This window comes from Balearica regulorum, chromosome 12 (genome assembly GCF_011004875.1).
Source record: "Balearica regulorum gibbericeps isolate bBalReg1 chromosome 12, bBalReg1.pri, whole genome shotgun sequence".
Lineage (NCBI taxonomy): Eukaryota > Metazoa > Chordata > Aves > Gruiformes > Gruidae > Balearica > Balearica regulorum.
This window is the reverse complement of record NC_046195.1, coordinates 10129101-10155391: the sequence shown is the minus strand read 5'-3', so window position 1 is coordinate 10155391 and position 26291 is coordinate 10129101. Positions and strand designations below refer to the sequence as shown.

Here is a 26291-nt window from a genome sequence, read left to right as displayed (position 1 = left end):
GGTAAAAAAGGACTAATAAAATGACGACAATTAGACGAGTCACATGAATCGTATCTGTATATCCTATGCTCCTGTCTAGACATCCCAGAGGATTTTGCAAAGCATTTGCTTCACAACAGTTTAGGCCAGTTTGGAATTTAACATTAAGAAAAACATTCTGCAAAGCATTTACTGTGGGCAGGGAATGTAGATCTAGATACCTGCCCAGGACTTCAAAGCTAGCCTATCTAGTAGAATTTTCTACGACTGATCAATTACAGTTTTGAAAAGAGATTAAGGCAGCCACTGTTATAATACAGAGAGTACTGTCTGAAGGCTCTAAACCAAGAAGAGTTGAATTTATCTGCAAAAAGAACTGTGAAAATGTTAACGAATTAGAAATAAATGCATTGCTTGTGTTTTTACATTGTTACTCTTTTTCAGAAGAGGTCCCTGCAAGCAGGCAGAAGGCAGAAACTGTCAGAGTAGAAACCAGTTCATCTACTACTCACAGGGATAGTGCAGCTGTCAGAATCCCGAGATGTAAACTCCACGTTGCCCAAGTGAAGGATGCCAGCAAGGATTCGAAAAATTCCCATCTGGTAGGAATCACTAATGCCTAAAAAATGATGAATAAAATGTTTTGAATGGACAGAGAAGTAAAGAACCACAAGCTGATTAAAAAAGATTTTATTAAGAAAAGAAAAACTGCCACTGGTACATGTTCTTTTTCCAGAGAATTTGGTATTTGAAAGTACTGCTTGGCTCCACTTCTATTAAAAACATTTCACAACCAGATGCAAAACAGATCCATTAAAATGAACTATTTAGTTTTTTGTTTCAAAGTGCCTTCTCAGTGACCTCCAACATTGTATATGCTACACCAAGGAAATCCACCATTTATTTAAGATCATACAACGTGTCCTACTCCTACACTATATATGTGACTCCGCTGCAATTTAAATACCTTCTTAATGCAATAAAAAGTATCTCAATCCCAAAGTTTATCGAACTCCTGTTCTTAAAACCAACAGAGTATGAAGAAAATACACACCAACAACATAGAAAACGCTTGTTAGTGTACCAGATTTGAGCTATGATTGTGTTTTACAAATTACCTAGCAAAGTGCAGGCCTGCCTGGTGTTTACCATTTCCTTGGCATCATCGACACCATCAATAACAGGGCTTCCACCTTGCTTCGTATAGTGAAAGTAATTTGCATTCCCTGTAAGAGAAAAAAGCAAATCTTTTACACACACTGATGCAGAAATTCATGGCACATCTGTAAAGTTGTGTAATGATTAAGTTGCTCTTGGCAGAATCCATGATTTGAAATATGTCAGTATATTTTTGTCTCCTGGCTCATAGGACCCGCTTTTTACGGAGAAGATTTTTTTTTTAAGATTTAACAGTGCAAAGAAGTATTCTTAAGCTACCTGGTTCCTACTACAGGCCCTCAAGCATATTCTCTAGCTAACCTTGGTTCAGACTTCCACACCTGTGGAATAATCACTTTGGAAGCAATTCTTCTCCAGGTCTGAGCCAGCCACCCAAGGGGTAGGTGCCGAGTTGACAGCAGCAGCACTTTGGGATTATGTGGCAGGTATTATTATGCTACTGTTGGCACCAGGATATTTAAAAAAAAAATCTATTTTGCCCGTTTTCCTCTCCTTTCTAGTTTATGGTCTGGTTTAGTCTGATGAGTATCTGTGATCCGTTCTGGCTGAGAAGTCATGGCTGGAGAACCAATAGCTTCAGCCCATCCTGGGGACAGCCCTGGGCTTCACTGGGACAGCAGCAGCTCTCCTGCGTACTGTGTCCATTCCTGCGATGTCAGCGGCCATGCCTCCAGCTGCAGCAACAGACTCCTGTTCTTCTGATCTGCTAAGCTTTCAAGAATGCTGAAAGAGGAGTCTGCTAAATGGCTTCTTTAGTTAGAATTACATCAGTTCCTTTCTTTCCTGTGTCAGCAGATGTGAATCTGAAATGTGCCAGGATGGTGCAGAAGAGCAGAGAAAACACTTTAAAACCAGAATGATATTTCAGAAATCAGGGCTGACAGGCTGTGTAGTTTTCCCACTATGAAGCTAACTTTTAAAAATATACACGAAGCACTGAAATTTATATTGAATTTTAAAAATGATGAGGTGATTTCCTGTCTCAAGGTCATCATAATGCCTTTCTTTTACAATATACCAGTTCCTGTTAAATAAGAAACCTTTCCTTTATCAACATTTTAATTTGAAAAATGAAAAATTTCACTTATCAGTTTCGTGATCACCAAGTTAGCAGAGATGTAATTGGTGGTAACAGTCCAAGTGACAGTATGCAGATGCAAAATAAGCTTTTCAGGTGTTTATATCAGAAATGGTAAAATTCTCTAGTAGCTGGAGCCATGGAAAAATGGTTTTAAAGGACCAAGAGAAGAGACTTTCACCCCCACCACAGGAAGCTACTCTGGAATCCAGGACATAGTAAGTCCTAGTGATTACAACTGCAGTGTATTAGAGTGTGCTGAATAAACAAAATTGTTACTTTCATTTTATCTAAAAAACACAAAGTCTAAGATCTGCAATTTTAGTTATTTTCAATATATTTTAGTATTTGAAGGTTTAAAAGTTTTGAATTTAAAAGCCAGCAATTCTTCTTTTGGTTCTATGGCTCAAAAAGCTCAGAGACGCTGCTTTGTACCTACAGGTGCACAACACAATGAACGTGAATTTCATACCTAACCGGAGTGTTTTAAACTCAGGTAATGTTGCAGAGGCACATAGTTGGTAAAAGATGTGGTAATTTCTCTCCTCTTCTGCCTTTAAAAGGAAAAGAATTGATTATTTTTCACAACATAAAAAGTGCCAGAAACATCCCTGAGTAGGAAAGAACTACTATGTTTAATGCTTTCTCTAGCGTTACATTGAAAGCATAGAAGCCGCATGGAAAAAGGCAAGATAAATCAGCATCTATTGTTTCCTTCTTGATTCATTTAATCCATTTTCAACAGCAAGAAGCATGCAGACATTTTCATTTCAAAAAAATGTATGATTTCACTTTTCAGAACTGTGGATTACTATTAAATATAGATCAGGATTCTATGGGTGGGTGAAATGATCATACTTAAAAGCTTTTCATTTTCCAAAAATAACTAATACCATTCGCCTCAGCATTTATAGTAAGCTGGTGAAGGGAGTATCTTTCCTGCCAAGGCAAAGCTGGAATTTTAAAATGAAGGACAAACACAGCTTAGAAGGTTATGACTCATGACCAACACCGTAATTCTGAACTTAAGCGCTCTAAATTTCCTAATTTCAAAACAACAAAAAACCCAGAAAGGACTTTCAGTTAAACCATGTGCAAGAAGTATCTCTTATCTTTAAAATATACAACAGTACTTTGTGTAGCACTCCCACACAATGCAAACTGTAATTATTTGTCTTGTACCTTTAGGCAGCCAGTCAAGGGTAAGTCCATTTTTACTGAGCTCTAGACGATAAGGTAAGCAAAGATGGAGAGGAAGTGTGGGACACAACAAGGCTGCGGATTGGTTTGAAATACCAAAATGAAGGGAGTTCAAGAAGGATGAAATCACATACTCTCATTTGCTTAAATAATGGCAGTTAAGACTCGCTCATAATTATTGCGATAGCAGTGGGTTTTAACAAGAGATTGAAAGGGAGCTAAGACAGCAGTTTTACCAACCACAACAGAGAGGTCTTCCTGAGCACAGCTGGTTTTTCTGCTAGATTTTGAAGCCCTATTCTATAATGCTATGGTAAGCACAAACTCATACCTAGCAATGCACTGAAGGTATCTCATGTTTAAATACACAGCTTTTTTAATACACATTTTAGAACTACAAATGATTCATATAATGAAAGGCTGACTTGGGTTTCCTGTCTCCCTTCTCCCCACACGTGCTATACTACAAATACACTATTACAGCCGTCTCTTAGGAGAGATACTTAATATCAGCAAGCAATAGCTTTTTTTTTTCATAGTCCCACAAATATAGAATAAGCAGACAGCATCAGTATTACCTGAAACACCACTCTTGATTTTTCTAAGAGGTAAGTTCTCATGTTAGCACCAATGATTCGATACCTCTTATCAAAACCAATTTCAATGTATTTCCCAAAGCGACTGCTGTTGTCATTCCGTGTAGTTTTGGCATTTCCAATAGACTGAAAAAAGGGAATATTGTAAAGGTTAAACAGCTTTTAGAAATTATCAAATCTATTTAATCATCATCTACATGGCTCATAAACATGTAACAACATTAATTTTGTCCTGGTTTCAAAATAATCAAGAATTTAGTAAAGTATGATCTTCTGCAAACATATCTTTATGTACTGTGTGCCTAAATGTAATCTAAACATTAACAGATACAGACTCAGGTCATTTGCCTGAAACTGAATCCCTTCCACAGCAGCTTGGTTACTGACTCAGTCTTCCATGCTGCCCTACGTGCCTAACTTCTGTAGATTAATTCAATACAGCTTCATACACAATAAACAAAATTTAAGGTATTTCCTCTATAGTACGTGGTCTTGGGATGTTGAGGGCAAAAGATGACTGTGGTTCCTAAGTGGTCTTGGTGCACCTCTGCCTTACCTCATCAGCGTTAGGATTCACCCCACGACAGGTACCAGCTGGATTTATCAGAATGCAAGGCATGCAAATCACAACATGCTGAACTTCAAGGAAAAGCATTTTCTCTTCTCAATTAGATCATGTTTTAGACATCATATAGCAATTGACCTTCCAAAAACATCCTAAAGACTTCTCTGTTTAAAAGGAATGGCATTTGCAGTAATTCAGATACAGCACGCTGCTGTTTCTCATAGGCCACTGTGTGTGTGTTATCAAGTACCTAGCTCTGAAGCGCACCACAACTAAGGAACACAGAGCTGTATCTATGTCCTAGTTTCCTAGTCCATGTAGCCATCCGTAGGAACTCTCTACTGAAATAAGGCTTGGGAAAAACAAATGAGAGCAAATAGCAACGCTGAATACTGGTAAATTTGTAAACAAAAGGCCAGTGAATTGGTAAGGGCTAGCCGGGCACAGCACGGGAACCGGGGATCAGACGTTCAGAAACCCCATTACAGCAGCAGCAGCAGCACGCGTGCCTGACTGAGCAGATGTCAAAGTGGGTATCAGATGTACAGTCGCTGTAAAGGATGTAAGAGCAAACCGCATCTCTGCAGTTCTAAGAAATACTGAATCCCTTCAAACTGAACATACTCAAACTGCATTTCTTGTGTTTTAAAATTATTGCTACTGAGAGATATTTTGTTGTTGGTGGTAGCAATATAATATTATAATATTACAATATTTTCAGAAACCAATTACTACTTTGAAAGGTATTACTTCTACAAACTGTTAAGAAATTCTTTGGTATGATAAGATTGCTTACCCGAGTACATACTAAGCTGTACAATTTGTGTAGCTGTACAGGGTAACAAAGAATGAGAGGCAGGAAATTACACATAAAGATGTGGTTTAAGACTTGACAATTTCAGTATTTGCGATAGGAAAACTGTATATAGTTATTGACTGCAAAATTAATTATTCAAATAGTTGCTAGAAGTGTATAGTGATCACTTGATATTACAGTGTATTTATTAAAGATTATGTGAAAGTCTGACACTAATGATGGTAGCTCATAAATGCTGATGTTTAGGTTGTCCAAATGGAAATTAAAAAATAAAATGACCTTCTGCTCCTAAGATTTTACAATCAACTTAGCAAATGAGGAGTTTCCTGTTTCTAAAATGAATTAGTCATTTTCTTCCTAATCTACATGGGTTAATTTGTGTTTCTGCTGATACATCGACTGAAGAGTTCAAAACACCAATTTTGCTATCCTGGAGTCTGTCTCAACACCAGATTTCACAACACTCACTCTAAAGCTTATTTAAAGCTCAAGTGTTTGAAGTTAAAAGGATAACTTTCATCCAATTATAACAATGTTTAAAGTAATTGAAATTTTAGATATACCCAGGTTCATGAAATTATTGTTATCCCTAGAAAATAAAAATAAACCACCACCATTGTTTTTTAGTGGATAAAAAAAGGCATGGATGGAAAGCTCATTTCTAGTCTTCAATTTAAATTTCCTTGCTTTGGAAATTATATTGGACAATTAGTCATGAGCTGGTGGCCACTGATTGGGAGGTAGGGACCAAGGAGTGAGAGAGAAGGATGTTTGATTTAGGCCTTGAGACCAAATGAAAGAAGTGGCGCAGAGAAACCTGTAAACAGCTTGTATTTCACCCAGCAAACAAATGGCAAACTGCAAAGCCACGCCACAGAGCCTCTTACCCTAGCTGTCACTCAGCAGAGAGGCAGTGAGGATGTGGCCGCCTGCCTGGCCCCAGGTACCACCTCTGTGGAACACAGAGGAAGGCAGAGGGGTGCTCAGCACCCCCAGCCCTCTCAGCCAGGCACCCAATCTCAACATGGCCGCAGACACTTACTGCAAAGGTCAGAGCAGTGGAAGGAGTACTCCAGGATTAGCGCACACCTGCACAACTGCCACTGCTCCCCAGGGCCCAGGCTGCTCCTGCTGGGGCAGGTGTAGCTCAAGACAAGGCTCAGCTCCCCTGGCTTCCTCCCACAGCTGGACATGTGGATCCCACAACAGGAGAGCCCACTGCTCATCATGGCACAGCTTGTTTTATCCCACAAAACAGTTTCAAAACACCACACGGCACCACAAACCAAGCACCATTACCTTGTGACAGAACACACATAACTGCGATGGGGCAGCTATAGTTTGAGTATCATGAACTCCTCACACCAGGAGGAAAGAAGGAGTAAAACATAGCTCATTTTTAAAAATACCTGAGAAAGAAAACAATGGCAGCATTTTGCATTTCACATTTCACTGCGTGCACTCCATTTACTCATGTTTATCCACTAATACTTTAAACTATTGCACGGAGATGTTAAACGTTTACCAAGGCATCAGTTGTCCTAAGCATTTTCTTAGGCTGTCCACAGGCATGTGCGTGACTATGGACAGCACTACTTCTCTCAAGGAATTCCCCCAAGACTGTTTCTCTCTGGTGAATCATTTCTTAACATAGTTCCTTAACTTCAGCTACAACTCCAATCTACACAAAGGCAAAGACACAAAAACCAATTCAGATGAGCCTAAGAAATGTTTTCTGCTTGGCCACGACATCAGAATTACAGCATCTCCTGAGCTTCCTGGAGAACAGAGAACCTGAAGCAGGAGGGAACTGTATATGTTATCTCACTGTCTATTGCCAGCACCTATGCTCCCAAGCTAATGACTTTGGGACTTGACTGCTGTTAGTTACATACATTTCCAGAACTGAAACATTAGTCTGAGCTAATTACAGCAAAATTACGTCTTCTGTCGTGGTTTTGCCCTCAAAAAGAAACTGTATGCATCTAACGTAACTTTGCTTTCTTAGTCTATCTTCCCTAATCACATTTTCTAAAATAGAACATTTGCTTTACTCAACAACTCTCTTCACTTCAAAGTATAATCTACCTGCCCTGCTGTGTGATGTACACGTTCAGTGGGTAAGACCAGAAGGTTTAATCCTCTTTGGAATTTTACACACAAACACAGTCTTTTGCACTTGCATTGGGCCAGCGGTCTGGGAACTTTGTAACCAGTGTTACAAAGCTGTATAGATTTAAAGCGGTATTCATATCAAAATTACTTTGTTATGTGAAATACTTTAACAACACTGAAACATTACCTCCTGTCTTCTCTCAATCTTTCATAAATACTACACAAAATTATGCCTAAAGCACCTCCTGGTAAATGGATTTAAACCAGAATTTTAAAATAAATTTATTCTAGGGTTTTTGATCCTTAAAAAAAGTATGTATTGCTCTCTCTGTTGAATGCTTATGTTAGCCCCATAATAATAACTGCAGCTGGAGGGTGGGGGTTAGCGCGGTAGCTCCCTTACCTCCATGATGGGGTTGGAGGCCAAAACTTTCTCCTCAACGTTGGCTTCACTGGCAGATCCACTGACCGTGGCAAAGTACCTCATGGCATACTTAGCAGAGACAGTCTTTCCAGCTCCAGATTCCCCACTGACAATGATTGACTGATTTCGCTCATCTCTGAAACACAAAGAGATGTTAATTACCAGCTGTTCTCTCAAGGACACTTAATTTTTGTGTCCCCAACTTGGCAACAACCCTTCCAACATAAATGTTAGCAATACAGCAATAACGTAAACCTATGTGGCAGAAACAAGGCTGTTGGTGACCAAGCTGCCTGCCTGGCTGATGGGACTGCCTGCAAGCAGTCCTGACCTGCTTGGTCAGGATTGATGCTGCCGCCACAGTCCAGCCAGCCAGCAGAGCTGCTCTAGAGAACCTGGCTACAGTAAAGTAACTCTTACCACTATTCACTACGTGCTTCTGCAGCTACTTCTATCCAGAGTCTTTGGGAAAGTGCTCCACTAAATTATCAGTGCTCACTAGTAAAGATCAGTAATGCCATCTTACAGATAGAGAAATCAACAGCAGAGCCAGCAACAGAAGCCTTTCGTCCTTCTGATCTAATCACCGGCTTTTCCCAGAATTGTTCTGAATCTGAAAAATTCAAACAGGGCTGTTCAGGACACAAATAGCAGCTCTGGAGTGAAGACGATCCCTTTGTTGTGAAGTAATTTCTTCTCATTTAAAAATCTAATCTCCATTTGCTGCTAGAACAAGTTTTTCTCATCTCAAAGAGCGCTCTATCCATAAACCCCAACCGTATCACTAATAAACACACTACAAAATGACAAGGGTAGAAATTAGCATTTACATAGCCCGAATCTTTTAAAATAAAGACCATACATGCTTTATACAGTATATTTCCAAAACAAAAGAAGTTAAAATTAATGATATTTCAAAATAATCCTATGAGCTGGGCGAGCTTAACTCTATCTTACATACTGGAAAGTGGAGAAAGAAGGAATAAAATTTTACCCCAAAGCTCTACAGAGCCAGGGCTGGAACACAGAAAGAATAGCCAAGCCCCAGAGCAGGCTGCACTTACAGCGCAGTAACTGTGAATGAAATTTCCAGTACGCACGCATTCAGACAGCACATACACAGTCTGCACGGCCTCCAAACACCTGCTGAGGCCACCGGTAAATGCTATGCAGGGGAAGTGAAGAAATATGCATGGAATATGTCCTGGGCTGCATCAAAAGAAGCGTGACCGGCAGGTTGAGGGAGGTGATCCTGCCCCTCTACTCAGCTCTTGTGAGACCCCACCCGGAGTACTGCATCCAGCTCTGGGGGCCCCAGTACAGGAGAGACATGGAGCTGTTGGAGAGAGTCCAGGAGGGCCACGAAGCTGATCGGAGGGCTGGAGCACCTCTCCTATGAGGACAGGCTGGGAGAGTTGGGATTGTTCAGCCTGGAGAAAAGGCGGCTCCATGGAGATCTAATTGTGGCTTTCCAGTATGTGAAGGGGGCCTACAGGAAAGATGGTGAGGGACTGTTTATCAGGGAGTGTAGTGACAGGACAAGGGGTAATGGGTTTAAGCTGAAGGAGGGTCGATTTAGGTTAGATGTTAGAAAGAAATTCTTTACTGTTAGAGTGGTGAGGCACTGGAACAGGTTGCCCAGAGCGGTTGTGGAGGCCCCATCCCTGGAGGTGTTTAAGACCAGGCTGGATGAGGCTTTGGGCAACGTGGTCTAGTGGAGGGTGTCCCTGCCCACAGCAGGGGAGTTGGAACTAGATGATCTTTAAGGTCCCTTCCAACCCAAACCATTCTATGATTCTATGAAAAAACATTGGTGGTTTCTGTAGCCTAAAGGTCCTCCAGAAGATCTGGGGTTCTACTTCTGAGATTAAAAAAGCTGCTGATGAAATTATAAAGCTAAATTACAGGTCACGGTGTTACTCTCAAGCTGTTTCTTATCTTCAAAACCATCACCAAGCCCCCAGATAAGAGCACAGCTCCAGCATCTGCTTTGTGATGCACAAAGACGTAAGCTAAAGGAGCCTCTGGTTACATCAGGCATCTCCAAGACAGCCAAGGTAGGATACGTTTAACTGAATGAAGGCATCGGTTGAAGCAGATTTTCCACATTTTGGTAAAAGGAAATCACTTGAAATGGCTGAATGTTGATTTAAATTTAATAGGAAAGTGTTAAGAAGATCAAAGCAACGTAATTTTATGTTCTCGACTTCCATTTAACACATGCGATAGGTGTGAATGATTACAGCACAGTTCACGCCTTCACATACACCAAGCTGTCAGTCTCAGGGGGAAAGTTGTGGGAAAGCTAACTATTCCACTTGATACCAGGGTGCGTGTAGTCCGGGTTACAAAGACCGAACTGCCAGAGATGCCAGCCTTGGCCACAGGAAAATGGAAACACCCGCCGTGAGACCTCTCATTACAGTGCACACTCGTGAGGGAGGTCTGTGTCCCTGGGGCGGCTTGCTTTACAGATGAAGATTTCCAGATGGGAAACACTCTTGCTTCTTCCCCATTCCCCCCTCCCTGCGTCCACCTGCAGTGGACAGACATGCATGAGGGACAGCCTGTAGCTCTGCGTGTCAGGAGGCGGCATGAGTTGTATGGATGCTCATGTTCAAAAAGAGCAGCAGAAGGACATGAGAGCAGTCCAGCCAAAGACCTAAATGGGACAACCAATAACAAACAATTTTCCTCTCACACAGACAGTTCCTGCAGCAAGTCAAAAACAAAGAACAATTTCTTCATGGGACAGGCAGTGCTCTTTCTTTTATTCCTCCACTGCTCTTTCACATAGAAAAAAAACAACCATACCATTATAAAATATGAAACTTCTGGTCTGCTTTCAGGAGCTGCCTAACACAGGAGATGGGCAAAGACATAACAAGCTTTTCATTTGTAGATCACCAGCTGTTTCATGTATTAAATATTATTATTATAGTATTGTAAATATACAAAGACTCATGAAGCTCAAGTCCTATGAAATGTATCGTCTGATGATTAAGCTTATTTTTAGCTTAGTTCCCACAGTACAGTTTCAGAAAACAAAGTAATGCAACCTTAGTACTAGAGATTTCTGACAAAACTGTCAACAAAAAACTAATTCTGTTGCCAAGAGAGGAACATCGCAATCAAGGTGTCTCATTCTAACTGTCACATCCCTGAAGGAGGTGTGTGTGAGCGTGGAAAGTGCATGGTGGTTTTGCAACGCTGAGTCCCTCCTGGGGAGCTTGGGAGTGTAGGAAACAGTGGGCTCTTCAGAGGGTTGCACAGGAGGGAGCTCCATGTTTTCAAAGAGAGTAATGAAAAAATGAGGTTGAAATAATCTCTCCTTAAGAATACTGTTGCTAATTAGCCTAGAGTTTCCCTCCCCACATCATAAGATACGAAGATGTACTCTTCTCCTTAGCACTCATTCATATGCCTAGGAATAAGGGATCCATTATTATATTACTGTGTAAGTACACATACAGATACACTTTCCATAAATTCACCCAGAGAAGATACGGCTGGCTCTGTGCAAGCTGAAAACGTTGCTGCCATCTCTTCTGCAATGAATACTTGTGTTTGCAGCAGCTAGGGCAATCACGAGAAACAAAGGGCTCGCTCATTGTCTGCAGCGAGTCCTCTCGCATCGCCCCGCCAGTGCTCCATCCACGCTCAGAGCCGCTCTTGTCTTCAGAAGTACATTAGTCCATTGTTTTGCTTTAACACACTGGAGTGACCATCCTCTAGCATATTATTCTTTCTGCTATCTGGCAGAGAGAAAGAAAAACACAACAAAACGGCCAAGATCACACTTGACATCTGAAGAAGGAGAAAGGACAGGTGACACAACACCCCAAATGCAACAGCAGCAGGGGATGAGCTGTTACTGCCACAACCCCAGGGAAGACTTGGCGTGCGGATGTCCTACCACAGGTAGCAAGATACTTAGTCTTTGAGAAGGAGGGTGGGGTAGTCCTGCCAGGCAGCTGTGTCAGCTCAGCAGAGGGCTCGTTTATGCCACTAAGCTTTAACAAAACAAAATGCCACGCTGAAAACAAAATCACATGTAAAATAAAATCAAAATATCTTGGATAGTGCATGAAATGTGGTGAGAATTATTTTTAATGGGTTGGTATAAGCAATGGTCAGTCTAAAATATAACCTCCGCTTACGCCAAATGAAATTTTCATAATCAGGCTGCATTAAAAACAAAAGAAAACAACAAAAAAACAAAAGGAAGGAAAAAATCCCCAGAAGACACAAGTCACAACATCCTGAGTTCTTTCTCAGGTATAAATAACACTTTTTGAGTTATTTTTAGCTAAATCATTAGCCCTCAACCTTTGACCTGACATTCTGAGCACTTAACATGTCACCAGTCAGAAAAAAGCTCTCATTAAAACTTTCAGGCAATGACACAAGTAAGTAGGGCAACAGCGTTATGTGTGACACCACTTTGCAGCCTGATGCCACAATCCATTATCTATGCAACACTACTTCATCTTCTTGTAGCTTTTTCTCTCAATAAAGCACATAATTAGATGATTTTAAATTTAAAGATGACTTCTGAATGGAGGGAAGATTTTAATTATGCTTTTACAAAGAGAAATGGGGGAAAGCAAGCCAGAGGATGAGAAGGTGGAGTCCTCCTCTTTTTCACCCCCAGGTGGATAATGATCACAGCCTAGGATCCAGAACTACATTATGGTGATACGATCCTAAGCCAAATTCTCTCGAAAAGAGGTGTTTAACGCCAGCAGACTGAAACAGATGCACTGGGAGCAGTTTCACAGAAACGCAAAGCATTACGTTCAGGCATCGATCAGGATCACATTCAGCTTTTGCCATTTCTGAGCAGCGCAGAAGAATAAAGGAATGACAAAACCAAAATAAAACTTCAGTTTTAAGGTGTTAGGTCCAAACATTTCACAAGCAGAAATGTGAAACAATAGGCTGAGATTGCTTGCAGCAGCAGGGGACTTGATTCAGAAATCTCCCATATCCATTCTCTCAGGCCTATACTTTAAGAGTTATGTGAGGGTAACAGCTATTTCTTGTCAAATAAAAGAACAGTACCACATTAAGGAATGAATAACTGATAATTTAAAATAGTGTTATCTATCACAAAAATAATGCTGGTGTCTAATTTTGAAAGGTAATATTGAGATGTAATATCCAAGCCATACACAACTGCACTCCTTATGACAAGTAATGGCCATTGAATGAGCAATAAATGTCACTAATTTTTCATATCATAATTCCGGTAAAGGACAGAAACAGATTTGTGCATAGACTGGTAAATTTTAAAGACAATTTTGCTTTACCTACAAAATTCTGTTGACAGGCAATATCTTTCTGAGGGAATTCACTGTCAGAGTGCCAAAACAGAATAGATGTAGACTTACCTAACTCCTGAAAGCTTGAGATTACAGCCTACATTCCAGCAGGCAGTTTTTTATGCTTTGAAAAACCATTGCAAAATTCAACACTGAAGATAGCTTCTGCTCAAAGGAGGTTCAGCACTGGGGAAAAAAAAGTGCTACAAAATGACTTGAGAAACTTTACATGCAGAAAAGGGTTTTGCAGAACACGAATGGAATGACAATGCACAAGAAAATAGGAAGTGGTTTAAAAAAATAAATCTTGTTTTCAAGATGTGAAAAAAACCCACCACCTTTGTTGAGAATGTGCATTTATCTTAATGCAATAATTTTAATAGCATTGATTACTACTAACTTGGAATTCTGGATTTCATAGACATCTAAGAGAGATGCTTTCAGAAGGGCTCAGAATGGAGGAAACGCTACTCCCATGAGGTCACAGCTGTCAGCTTCAGTGGAAGCAAGAGCAAGACTGTCATTGGGCACCTTCAACATGTAGATAGTGCTGCAGCAAGACTGACTAATCATTGAGAGCTCTCATTATCTAAGGCAGCTTTTAACTATTTCAGTTGACCAATGGAAAATTGAGGCAAAAAAGAAAAAACAGTGCAAGAAATGAAACATTAAAGTTACTAACATTAAAGGCAGAGTTGTCAATTTTCAAGCAATTTTCATTCCTAAAGATCACTACACCCACTGAAGCTGGTTCCCTCAAAAACCAAACCAGCTTCCTGCATCACAGCCATTATTTCCATAGCAAACTGTCCAAACAGATCAGAATAATCAAGACATATAGACTGGAAAATCCCTACAGACATCTTTGTTTACCTTCTTCCTCTATACCAATAGAAAACCCTCTCTGAAGCAGGAACACTAGAACAGTTAAAAACCTACCCATCAACAAGCATTTCAGAGGGGATTAAAGAAGCCCCGAGCTATTCAATTTAATCATGAAAGCACAACATTGTTTTTGTGTTATTTTGCTTCCTGTGACTGATGCATCAGATGTATCACTTGATCTTGTCTTTCAGACTGATGACTCTGCAGCAAATAATGTCAACTAGATGTATATAAGCACATGCACCACAAAAACATCAGCCTGGGAAAACAAACAAAAGGAATACAGAATTATTGACATCAACCTCGATATTCGTATCAATCCATTCATACGCAAGCCACCAGCATCTCTGCCTGGCAGAAGTGTATCATTAACAGCTGACTTTAAAAGATTCTGATACGGACTTTGAAATGCTTGCCTGTGCTGAACTACTTCAAAGTTGACTTTTCACAGTGCCATACAGGAGAGAGATTGGCAGAAAAGATCAGAATGAGATACCCTTAACATAAAACGAAGAGATGAAATAACAAGGCATTTTGATGAGAAGAACATTAGTACTTTGCCTTTGATCCTAAATCATCTACATTTGTTAACCTTGAGGACACTGCCAAGGTGCTGATGTTTTTAAGGAACCTTCTTGTTGGGATGGTTTGAAGGCCACCACCTTCAGGACACTCCTCCCCTCACCGCTCCAGTGCTAAGAGGTTTAATTAAATCTACTGCCTTTTTCTTGTGGAGTTGCTACTAGTTTCTTCTTTTCTTTTGGAATAACAGGTTTAGGTTATGGGGCACCAACCCCATTGCATATGACAGTTTCATTTTTTATTTAAATCAAAACAGCACAAACTGCTGCTAAAGACCTGATCCCGCAATCTTCAAACATTGCAATCTCCTACTGCAAGAACAAGATTGCAATAAATAGCTTTTATTTAATCTAGCAGTGACAGTCTGGTCTGCTTTATTGCACTGCTGTTCCTCTACTGCAGTTCTGTGGTAATAAGGTAGACTTGCAAGCATGAAATTGCTTTACATTTTTCAAAACAGTGAATTTCGAATGATCAAAGAACATGACACAAACTCCCCGGGAAGTAACCTGTGACTCAGGGAACATTTGGGATAGATCCTGTCCTCAGCATATACACATAATTACCACTAACGTCATTGTGCGTCATGCCCATCAAAGACAGAAAAGGAACTTAGTGATATGCCATCCTACAGCTGAATTACGGCAGCAGGCAAAGCAACCCAAGAAAATAACTTAAAAACTAATGACATTGCTGAAAGGTCAGATAGGATTGACTCTGAAATGCCGCCATGTTTGAAATCTTGCTGTACTTCCATTAGCTGCAGCTAGTCTGAGAGCCATAGGATTAACCAGGGACCAACACAAACCTAGTTTAAGCTAAGTGACATGTTTTACACCCTATCCTGTAAAGCAGATTTCCAGACTGTGCAAAGATGCACGTACCTACATGCAGCTGACACGATTAAGTGTCTCCAGCAATGCCAACATAACTCTGACCTAAGCAAGTATCCTATTTTTTGCAATCAATCTCTCAGCATCCCCGTTGCATATTTGTGACAGCATATGACCAAAATAACCTGCAGTATCTACAGTCAAAACATTCATGCATCGCTGTATATGAGACCGTGACTAAACAAATCTGTTTAATAAAGATCAGTTTCCCCCATGAGGCAGCTATAACAAAAACAAGAGCACAGAACATTTTACCAATTAACTTCCTCACTGATAAGATGAAATAAAAGAAGTTCATACAATGCACTAAAAATAAAAGCAGTATGGAAGTGCCAAATATCATTGCAACTGCTTTATCCATGTTCCCAAGTAACTTGGAAGTATTGATGTTACAGGAATAGAGAAATACATCTAATACTTCCAGTACATCCAATACTCCCGTTCCAAACAACCTATTCAGTCTTGGAACAATTACCCACAGAAAAGATTTTAAACTCCTTTCTTGTGAAATCCATCGCCTTTCATCAGGTATCAAGATAAAGTTACAGTTCTCTGTAGTATCAAATGCTTGGAGAGCTTCCCAGAAAGCAGCCGGACTAACTCAGGAAGAGAGGCGGGAAGGGCTCCCCAGTGCAGGCGGCCAGCCCCAGCAGGCTACAGGGAGCGCTGGCTTCAAGGCACTGGGCACCTTCCAGCACAGGAAAGGGGGTGCATAGCGGACGAAGGCACAGAAAAGAATAAAGCAACAGAATGACAAATCTGTGGTGTAAGATGAAATGATAAGGTTTTCCGTATCTCATCTGAAGGCTCACTAAATAGGTCTGACTTCAATAAATGTTGAAATCAATGGAGCGTTTCCTAAAAATACCAGTGATTGTAAACTTCAACCCAAAATACCTCCTGTTTTTTTTCTTAGAATACTCCTCTTTTTTCAGCACGAAATGCAGAGAAGGATTTTTTTGCCAAGCTCACCAGCCTCCGCTCTCCCCAAGGCCTGTCCTCCCCAGCCCCTCTCAGAGTAGGGCCCAGGTTCACTCTCCGGGCAACCCAGCTCTTCTTCTGTGTGATCCTGCTGTTGTTACTGGCTTTTCTACAGACCAAAATTGCTTTTTGCACTTAACCTAAAAGGAAAGGCAGCTGTAAATCCCACCAGCCTCAGAAGGTTTAATACAGGTCAGTGCAATACATTTAGCTTCACCTTTGCCCAAGCGTGGTGCTGTGGTGGCAAACAAGGCCAAACGCGTTTAGCAGCACTTGTTCAGCGCAAAGGCCTTTGAAATTCAGCCCAGCTTCTGTTAGGAGCCATTATAAAAATTGGTAATTCTACAAACCCAGGATTTGCTTTTCAAGTAGAAGTAATTTAACTGTTCAATAAATAAATAAGAATTCATTCAGCAGTTTTCTAATGCTCTCAGACTGATGGAGAACAGCAGCATCCAGGTCCGGGCAGCCTTCCCGGCACCTCTCGCATCAAGGGCAGGAGGCAACATCTTGCCCTTCACCAACCTTCTGAACAAACTATTTTAATCCCAAAGTTCTTTGCAGCCCTAAATAAGTTCTGTTATCCCCTGTTTCTGGATTTGCCTGTTGGCCTCCTTAACACGGGAAACCACCCCCATTTTGTCCTCCTACTTTCCAACTGCTTCCTATAGCCCACAGAGCCCAAGCACATCTTTCCCTTCTCTTTCCCTGTACTGCAGGAAACCCTTTTCCCTCATTTTACACTTTCCTCCTCTCAGTGCTCCTTTGCACAGCAGGCACAGTCCCTCCTTCCCTGCAGAGCCATGTCATCCCGGCATTCCCAGTGCCGGTACCTCCACATTCACTTGTACTGGCACATCCCCAAAGGTGTGGCCTGACACAGATAATTAGTTTCCCACCCTCCAAGGGCTGTTGTGTGGATTAACAAGGTAACTTTTGTAAAACTCCCAGAATGTGCAAAGTGCTAGGTAAGCACTAAGGATTATTATTAGAGACTAAAGTGCTCTGAACCATTCTGTGGTGATGTGATGGGGGGGGAAAAAAAAAAAAAGTGCTTTCCTAGTGCTATGCCCCAGGAGCAAGCGTCACTTCTTGCGCAGAACAGCAGCCACGTTTCTTGGTCTGTTCCACCTGCACACCCTGCACCCATCGGTTTATTTTGACTATCGGGATCTAACATGCTCTGACCTGACACATCCCGCTCTTCACAGACGCCACGCATTAACAATTCAGAGACACGTTCAGCTGCACCTTGAGTCACAACGATTGCTCCCAACTAAGCACTGAATTAATTCTTTGTAAAATCATTAATTTTTAATAGGCATGAAACATTAGTCCGACAAACCAAAGCTCTTTGACCACATTTCTAAATATATTTCCAGTTTAACTGGTTTTTTTAAGCCTAACAGCATTTCTCACTGACATCTGCTTTCACCGCTGGAAAAAAGAGGACGATCTGAGCACAGGACCAAGGGCTGGCAGCTCAGCGCCTGGGACCAGCTCTGGGCTGATCCAGGCACGCCCACAGCACACCATCTCTGCCTCACTTGTCTTCTGTACAAGCAGAAATTGATGTACCAGTATTAGAGGAGACAGACTTTGGTGAAGAGCCTGGGAAACGTGAAGTCTTCTGTGAAAGCAAAGGTTATTATGCAATATATGTTATCTGGCACAAGGACCCCTAAATGCTGCAGGAGATGAAGGCATGCAAAATATAGCATGCTATTTTTTGTACATTGGAAACAAATGAGCTTTGGGAGAATGTTACCAGGAAACCCATTTAACTGCTGTGCTATCAATTACATGCTCTATTCTCACATATTTTATTGTCAAGCTGATGTGATCAAGTCATCAGACACTGGATCAGGATTTTCGATTCAGGGGCTCTATGCCCTGCTTTTGCCGCCTTGGTGAACTCAAAGTACCTCTCCCACTCCCATGTCTCTTTCAAATTATAAAATGAAAATAATGATACCGATCTCTTCTGCAGAAGACTTTGAGATCTGCTCATGGAAAGTGCAAAACAAAGGTGAAATATTACTATTATACGTAACCTGAATTCTCTTGAGTCTGTTCCAGCTGCAGACTCAGCCACTCTGAAACACTTCAAGTTCTTAAGCATCTTTTCGTCCTCTTCAACAAGAGCTTGGTAAAAACATTCTGCAATACTCTCAAAACCAGCAGATGTAAAATTTTTTTTTAAATTAAAAAATCGCACTACTTGCCATTTTAATTGTATCCTAGAAACACAGCTCTTGACTGCAAAAATGGCAAAAGGTGAAAAGATAATGAATTGACGGTAACATCTCCCAATAGATACAAATGAAGAAAACTAAGGTCAGCACGCGCTGCAAAATCATGACAGATTGCACTCCAGAGAAGCACAAAGATGAGCCAGCACTATGCAACTGATTTATCTAGGGATTAGTCAGAGGTCACTCCTGCAACAGTTTAGGAAAGCTCATTGCTTAGCTACCAGCAGGACACCTTACATGAACTCTAGCTTCCAGCTATGACTGTGCTTAACTCTTTTGTTGCCTAAAAATAATCACTGCTCAGACTAGTAGGTCCCTGATGTTATGTCAAGTTGATTACCCCATCCGCTGTCTTGTACTCGTAACGTCATAAAATGTCAGACCCAAAGTATAAGAGACTATTCCAAAATCATCTCTTCTCACCAGAAAGGACAATTTCCCTTTTCATTCTAATTTTAACAACAGACCCGCAAAAATACCATCATTTTCAAGGTATTTCATTTAAAAACTCATATGCCAAAGCCATAAGTCAAAGATGACCCTGTACAGCACCCACTGCAGCAGCCTCTCGGTTCTTAACTGGATGCAGATCCATGATGGGTTGTTAATCGTCCCTCTCCCGACTTCTGCCAAGGGAGAAGAGAGTATCCCTTTACCAGACACTTGGAAGCAAAGCACAGCTGATCAAACATGTATTTTTATAAGAGGACATCATCTTGGGATGCCTAGGATAACTGTAGACTGTCAGTCAAGGTGCTTTCAAAACCTACTCAACAGCTCACCGAGCTCCTTTTGAACAAAAAGTGACAGAAAAAAATCTTCCTGTAGGTTAGAACCATCAGACACATGCTGAAAATCTGACAAAACAGAGAGGCACCCTGCTTATTAAAGATAATTTCATGAAAAAGATACACACTAACATTGAATAAATCATTATACTTTGTCCAAACAGAAAAAGGAAAACTTTGGAGACTGACACTTTAAACACTATTGCTTTCCGTCCTGGTATTCATTGAGTTTTATAGGGACCTCATCAGTACCTAATTCTGTTTGCAAATGTTACTTTCAACTTGCACTTTGCTAGACAACTTTACCAATTAATCAGAAGGAAATCTCCAAGTTAATTTATTAAATTGAAAAGCACTGAATTCTGCTGTATCTGTCATCAACCACAAGTAGAAAGGAACAAACCAGTCCAACAAAGTGCTGATTAAAAAATACATTATCTTAATTACTGCAATATACCCTTATTAGACAGGCAAAGGGATCCTGTGTAAGAGTGATTTAGAACTTCTTTACCTAATAGTGTTAGGAAACTGATAATCATGTGTCTCATACATTAATGCAATTCTGAACAATTTCAAGAGTATAATAATCATCAGCATCTTCTCTTATTGCAAACGATACACTTAAAAATTGAGGCTTCTACTGAATATTACAAAGAAAATGAGCTGCACCTGCTGATGGTTATGATTCCTACTGAAGTTGTAATGCTTTAAAAAAAAATAAAATAAAATATTTGCCAACGGACGCTTTGCCTTAATTTTTATAGTTACCACTGAAGGGTAACTGTGAAGACTGAACTTCATTTTTGTTAATAATTTGGACTTACAAAAGTGGTATGCATTGTAGTTCAAAGGGTTCAACACACGCAAACACCTACACGCTGACATTGCAGTTTATATTTCTGAGACAAAAATAAGTTCTTTAATAATAATTTTCTTCCTTTTAAATCACTCGTCTGCCTTAAACATTGTCCCGAACCTGTATACCCTTGCTCAAATAGAGCAAGCCATCCAGGAACAAGCATTGCCAATGCATGAGAAGAGACAGACCTCTGAGTGCAGGTCCCAGCTCTTTCCAAAACCACAACTCAGTACAGCTGTTCCTGCAGAGCCATAGCAGCCCCAAACCGCTCCGCAGGAAAGCCCTGAGGCAGAGGGAAGCCCCTCAGGCAGATCCCCATCCGACCCATCCTGCTCCCTCCCGCTGGGACACGCTCGCGGGTGGATCTCCTCTTGCTCGGACAGAGGAAGAGATCTGCACTGGAACCCCTACATCTGAGGTCTGGAGGATCACACAACCCAAACCAATAAAGTTATTGGTAAGTATCAAGTGTACGTAACCCTAAGTCCAAGACAATTTAAATGCAATTGTAAAACTAGTTCATTGCTTATTTTGGGCACAGCAGAGGAAAGGTGTTGGAAATTAAGCTGTCAGTCTGTGCTCAGGAGCTGGAGGTGATGGAGAGAGAAAAGGAAAAAGGCACAAAGATACAGATAAGAAGGGCAGAATAGAAGGGGAGAACAGAGAGGAGGGAAAAAAAGAAAAAAAAAAAGAAATAATAATCCAGAATAACATTAGTCTTAAAAGAGCTGTGCACATATTCCTGTGCTGAAAAAGTCAAGAAGCTACTGAGCAAACAGCAATCACTTATTTCATCGTCAGCTATGGGTAAAGACGAGCCATACTCCTCTTCACAAACCCTCCACTGGAAACTGGTGACAGAACTGCTGTTGAAAGGGAATAATGGATGCCCAAAAGGGGACACCACTTCACAGCCCTTTGGCTCTCTCTATGCAGAAAATTTCCCATGCCAAGGTATCTTTATGTGCTGCTTTATACCGCACTTAACCCCATGCAGTTGCAGAATACCACTTTTCCTGCACAAGCCAGATGTGAGCTCCATCCCTGCCATTCCTGCGGTCAATGCTCTTGCACTGTATTTGTTCTGAAGACACAATGTAAACATTTAGTGTACAATCACTAGCTTTCCTGATTGCTGTCATGGGGCATTTTCTATGGCTGAAGAATACCATGGAGATCATTTAGTTCCAACCATACACATGGAAAGAGTTTCTCAGGCACAGCAGATGAAGTAATGAAGCTGGCAAGAACAAGTTCTAAATCATTAAATCATAAATTAACAAGAAGACTGAAGAAGAAAATATTCAGAAGAGCTCACTGAAGCCTTATGGATAAGAGCCTCATGACTAATTATTCCAGTGATCATTTAAACATGGAGTTAGAAAAGATTAGAAACAACAGAAAAATAAATCTCACCAATGACATGCATAAATGCAGATTAATGCTACACGAGTAGCTACTGTATGTATATTCAATACAATTATTAAAGCATTAATGAAATAGTCACAGACAATCTGATTTTCATTTTTAAATAACCAGCTGCCAAAATGTAAATCTGCACATTTTTTTCTTTATCTTCATCATTCAGGAGTAAAAGGTGATTTGTTCAGAGTGTAGAAAGCATCGCTGAAGTTAAAGGGCAGGACAACTGATTAAGAAATTGGAAACAGCATTAGAAAATGCAATTCAATGAGCAAATCCAGCATGTCCAAATGACAGAGAAAGTTCTTAAAAACAAACAAGCCAAAAAAAAAAAAATAGAAAAGGAAACAAACATTGGGAAACTAAATAAACAATGAAATTGTTACTTCAGTGTAGAGGATTTTTTTTCATTTTCATTGTGTGCACAGATTTCATTTTGCACCTAAGAAAGTACTGATAGTTATCCATAAAAGAACAACAAAATGTTTATAACATGTTGTAGACACACAAAGGAATTAATTCATTAATGCAAAAGGATTATTTAAGATCATTTCCATGCTTATATAATTTCTCATCATTTGTTTCAAAAAGGAACTTCTACTGCATCTTATTTGTTGTTCTTCAGGACAGCAGAATTGCTGGAGGGCGCAGCGAGAGCTGACAAGCAGGCAATTAACACAAAAAGGAAAAACCACAGCAGAAACTCTACCTAAAATCTCAGCCCTCTGAGCCTTCCTCTGACAGCAGAGAACACAGATGGCGGCAGACAGACATCTCCACTGCAGAGGCTTCAGCTAACAAGCACGCAGAATACAGGCGATCCGGCAACGTGAAGTTTGAACACAGGTAAGACGTAAGCGTGCTCTGGACAGTGGCTAGAGGCAGCCAGCGGAGAGAGATGCCCCTCTGATCTCTTACTTCCACTGGGTTATAGTAAGAACAAAATTTCTGGGAATTTGGATTACATCCATCACTGACATGTAATTGCAGGTTGCTGTACTATGCCTCAGACATAAAATATGGCTAATAAATTCCTGTAGAGCTTTTAGAGGGACTTGAGTAGCAAGTCTGTTTAAAACAGTGATGTAGATCTGTAAAACAACGGTGAAAGAGCCACAATGCAGATGTGACTGTCATAATAGTTTTGCCTTTATATTCCCATACCAGATCATATGTCTATTTTCTTAGCAGAAAGGAAGTAAGGCAAATACCTCTGCCATTCAACAGTGCAGATACAGGGTATTTTGGAAGCATTGGCTATTTCAGAATTACCGTAAGTCATGAAATGTTGCCCTGTACTGTACTGTTTTCTTTTGAAATAATCTATTACGTGGGTATCGTGAATCACCACATTCATGCACACAGCTAACTTCACAGCGTACGGAGCGTTTTATTCATTCTAGCTCTCATATGGATTCTTAAATTCACAGATAGCTAATTTCAAAGATGAACACTTTACCATTTTCAACCCATTCTCCCCTTGCCTCCCCCTCCTGCAGTACGGCTTGAGGGCCATCGCAATTAATCCAGAGATCTGCCACTGTTTTACTTGATTAATTTGACCAGGGGCTGTACTGTCAACAAGGAAAACTGTATCAATGGCCTGCAGCTAACCAGTGAGGATACCAGGGACCATCCTGTTCACCAAAGACCACACAGTAGTCCAAAAGATCTTTATCCCAGAAATGAAGTATTTCAAAAGCTCCTCAAATTGGTAGGTTCCTGGGGTGAAGGGGAAGAAGTTTCTAATAACCACCCTCCTTGGGTGACAAGTGCATTTTCATGCAACATTCAAAGAAATGAGGATTTCCTGTGCAGTTGTTACAGTGACCTTAGAGACTCCGTTTTTCAGGCACTCTGTGCAATCGTCCCTCTGCTCCCTCTTAATTCTAGTCAACGACAGCCACAGGCAGATTCATAGCTGGGACTCTACCGACACGACTAGGAGCTTATAATAGCACTCATAAGCCGAGTGGTTTTTTTTGCTGTTGTCAGTGCCACATATAAATGCAAAACAGTTAAGAATCTGGCACTTTTCTCGTTAAAAATCCACTGATGATTAAAAAGTATTTCCATATTTTGCTAATCAAATTAAAACAACATACTCTTATAAAGCACTGGGTTAATTTTAGACCTAAATACTGACAAGATTTGTGGTTATTCCTGTTTCCTGTCAGCGGTCACGATCTCCATGGCATTCATAATGCTCTACTGTTCACTTAGGCGCTTTATCCTCTTGTGAAATGTACTAAAACACTGGATAAAAGACAGATCTTGCTAAATATTTCATGAGCTATAAAGAGAAGGCCATCGGCCAGAAATTTTAAGTCTTATTCCTTTCAGAAAAACAATGAATTCAAGACTTGCGGTCTACAAACCTGGCCATCTGCTTATACGCTTCTTCAGCCACTGCAAAGATATGTGGATCCATATCCCCCATATTTTGGCCACTGTACGCGTTGATGATATCTTCGCCATAGATAGGCAGTTGTTCATAAGGATTTATGGCCACTAAGACGATACCTACAAAGGAAATGAAACAAAAGGAATTATTAATAGTTGCTTCAAAATAAAACAAACACAAAAAAACAGCTTTAACACCAACTATTGTTCTAATCTTTCTAAAAATCTTAACTAGAGAAGAATAAAGATCTGATATTACTGACTTCAACAGGTATTTATTCTGACCACAGTTTTGTGTACAAAGAGTATCAGAGGAGTTTGCTTCTGCCCTGCTTTAGGAAACACATCTGGGATAACTTTTTACTTTTTCTCTCTATCTGCCTTTTCTAAAGCTAGCATGCAGGAAACAACCAGATTCAGAGTGTGTTGACTTGAAATAAAGCCTGCTCAGTGCAGGAAACCAATGAATGTGCATTGTGCTTCCCTGTGTTTTATCTGAATGATAATGTGATGACGGTCAGTTTGGATATGTGAGGTGTGTTAACCTTCAGCCATTACGCTGTGCCCAGGAATAACATCTTCTGGTTTTGAAACAAGCAACAAAGTAGAGTCATGGTGTAATTTGGATTCCAGGGCATCTCTGCCAGTCAGGCAGGACAACCTCCTGCTCAAAGGGATCAAAAAAAATACATGTAGACTTATTTCATAGGGCTGATACACAGTGCTACACAGTCATGTCAGGAAATGAAGTAATTACAACTCTAGAAGGCACCATAAACCCCTCACCTTACACATCTATGTGTATAACTGCTTACACCTTCTATTTTCGAGTTTTTCCATGCCAATTAAACACATATCTGTCTTTTTTAATGCCACTCATTGCTACACCATTTCTAAACTCACGCCATCCTTCTACTCTCCCTGCACAGGTAAACTTAGTCTTACTCCGTACATCCTTCCTAGCCACAAAGTGACTCCTCAAATGCTTTTAGTACAATTTTCTTTTTCATGAGAAACAAGGATTGCTCTGCCCACAGGGATGATTTGACAACGACAACTTACACCTTTCTCTCCCGCAGCATGTACAATGGGTAGAGAACACTTATTTGCTCCATGTGGGGGGTGAAAATACTGATCAATGCAACATGCGACCCAGCCATGTAAGGCAAACTATGCTCTCTTGACATGGCAATTCCTCCTCACCTTGACAATGCAATAAGGGGAAAAAAAGAGAAGAAACTCTAATTTTAACTATGGCAAATTTAAAAATAGAATTTCTTCTTACATATGTATTTTGGTGCCTAAAAGCGACAACGCAGGTACAGATGGCTGCGTAGTGACTATAGCAAGTGTGCTGCACATGCTCCTTGGACAAAGCATCCCTGAAGAACCTGCACCAGAAGCATTTCCATAGCACTCAACTTGCTTCTAAATCTACTCAGAAATTCACATGCGCTCACACAGACTTCCTCAATGCAGATCCCAGCCCTCTGCTCTGTGCAGATTACAGCGTTGTGATGTCTACCTAAGAAATCTTCCACAGAAAAGCTTGGAGAAGGGAAGTGAAAGCAGCAACAGTCTGGCGCTGCTGCTGGGAGCATCATCCTATTTTTAAATCCTGTCATGCATTTACAGATAAGTACAAACCATAGCAAAAACATTAAACAACAATAGGATATCTTTCATGAAGAGATCTGAGAGACCTCAACCTATTTTCTCAAATATATGGCAAGTTTTATAGCTGGACACACCCATGTGAGTACAGTCAGTGTTTTTCCATCAGCCATGACTTCACTGAAATGACTCAGGAGCTCGAGTGAAAAGTCTCTATAAAAATGCATGCCAAGTTCCAATGCTCTAGTGATGAGCCAAAAAATAAGAGGGGGGTCAGGGAGGGGAAGGGACCTCAGTACTAGCAGACTCGAGGAATGCTTTTGGTGTCAGTT

General features: G+C 40.6%; 1 protein-coding gene across 9 annotated transcripts in view; it reads right to left on the bottom strand.

The window, feature by feature from the left end:
- The window catches only part of MYO5A (myosin VA), a 103476-nt gene that overhangs the window by 51526 nt on the left and 25659 nt on the right, over nt 1–26291 (bottom strand). For 8 of the 9 annotated variants that reach the window (XM_075764531.1, XM_075764528.1, XM_075764532.1 and 5 more), the window contains exons 4-9: nt 24321–24465; nt 7933–8089; nt 4015–4158; nt 2709–2790; nt 1098–1205; nt 492–598 (exon numbers count right to left, since the gene is read on the bottom strand). In XM_075764531.1, coding sequence (XP_075620646.1) covers nt 492–598; nt 1098–1205; nt 2709–2790; nt 4015–4158; nt 7933–8089; nt 24321–24465 — 743 coding nt within the window. Of the gene's footprint in view, nt 1–491; nt 599–1097; nt 1206–2708; nt 2791–4014; nt 4159–7932; nt 8090–24320; nt 24466–24608; nt 24628–26291 lie in introns of those variants that run through there. The other variant, XM_075764536.1, reaches the window with a different exon arrangement.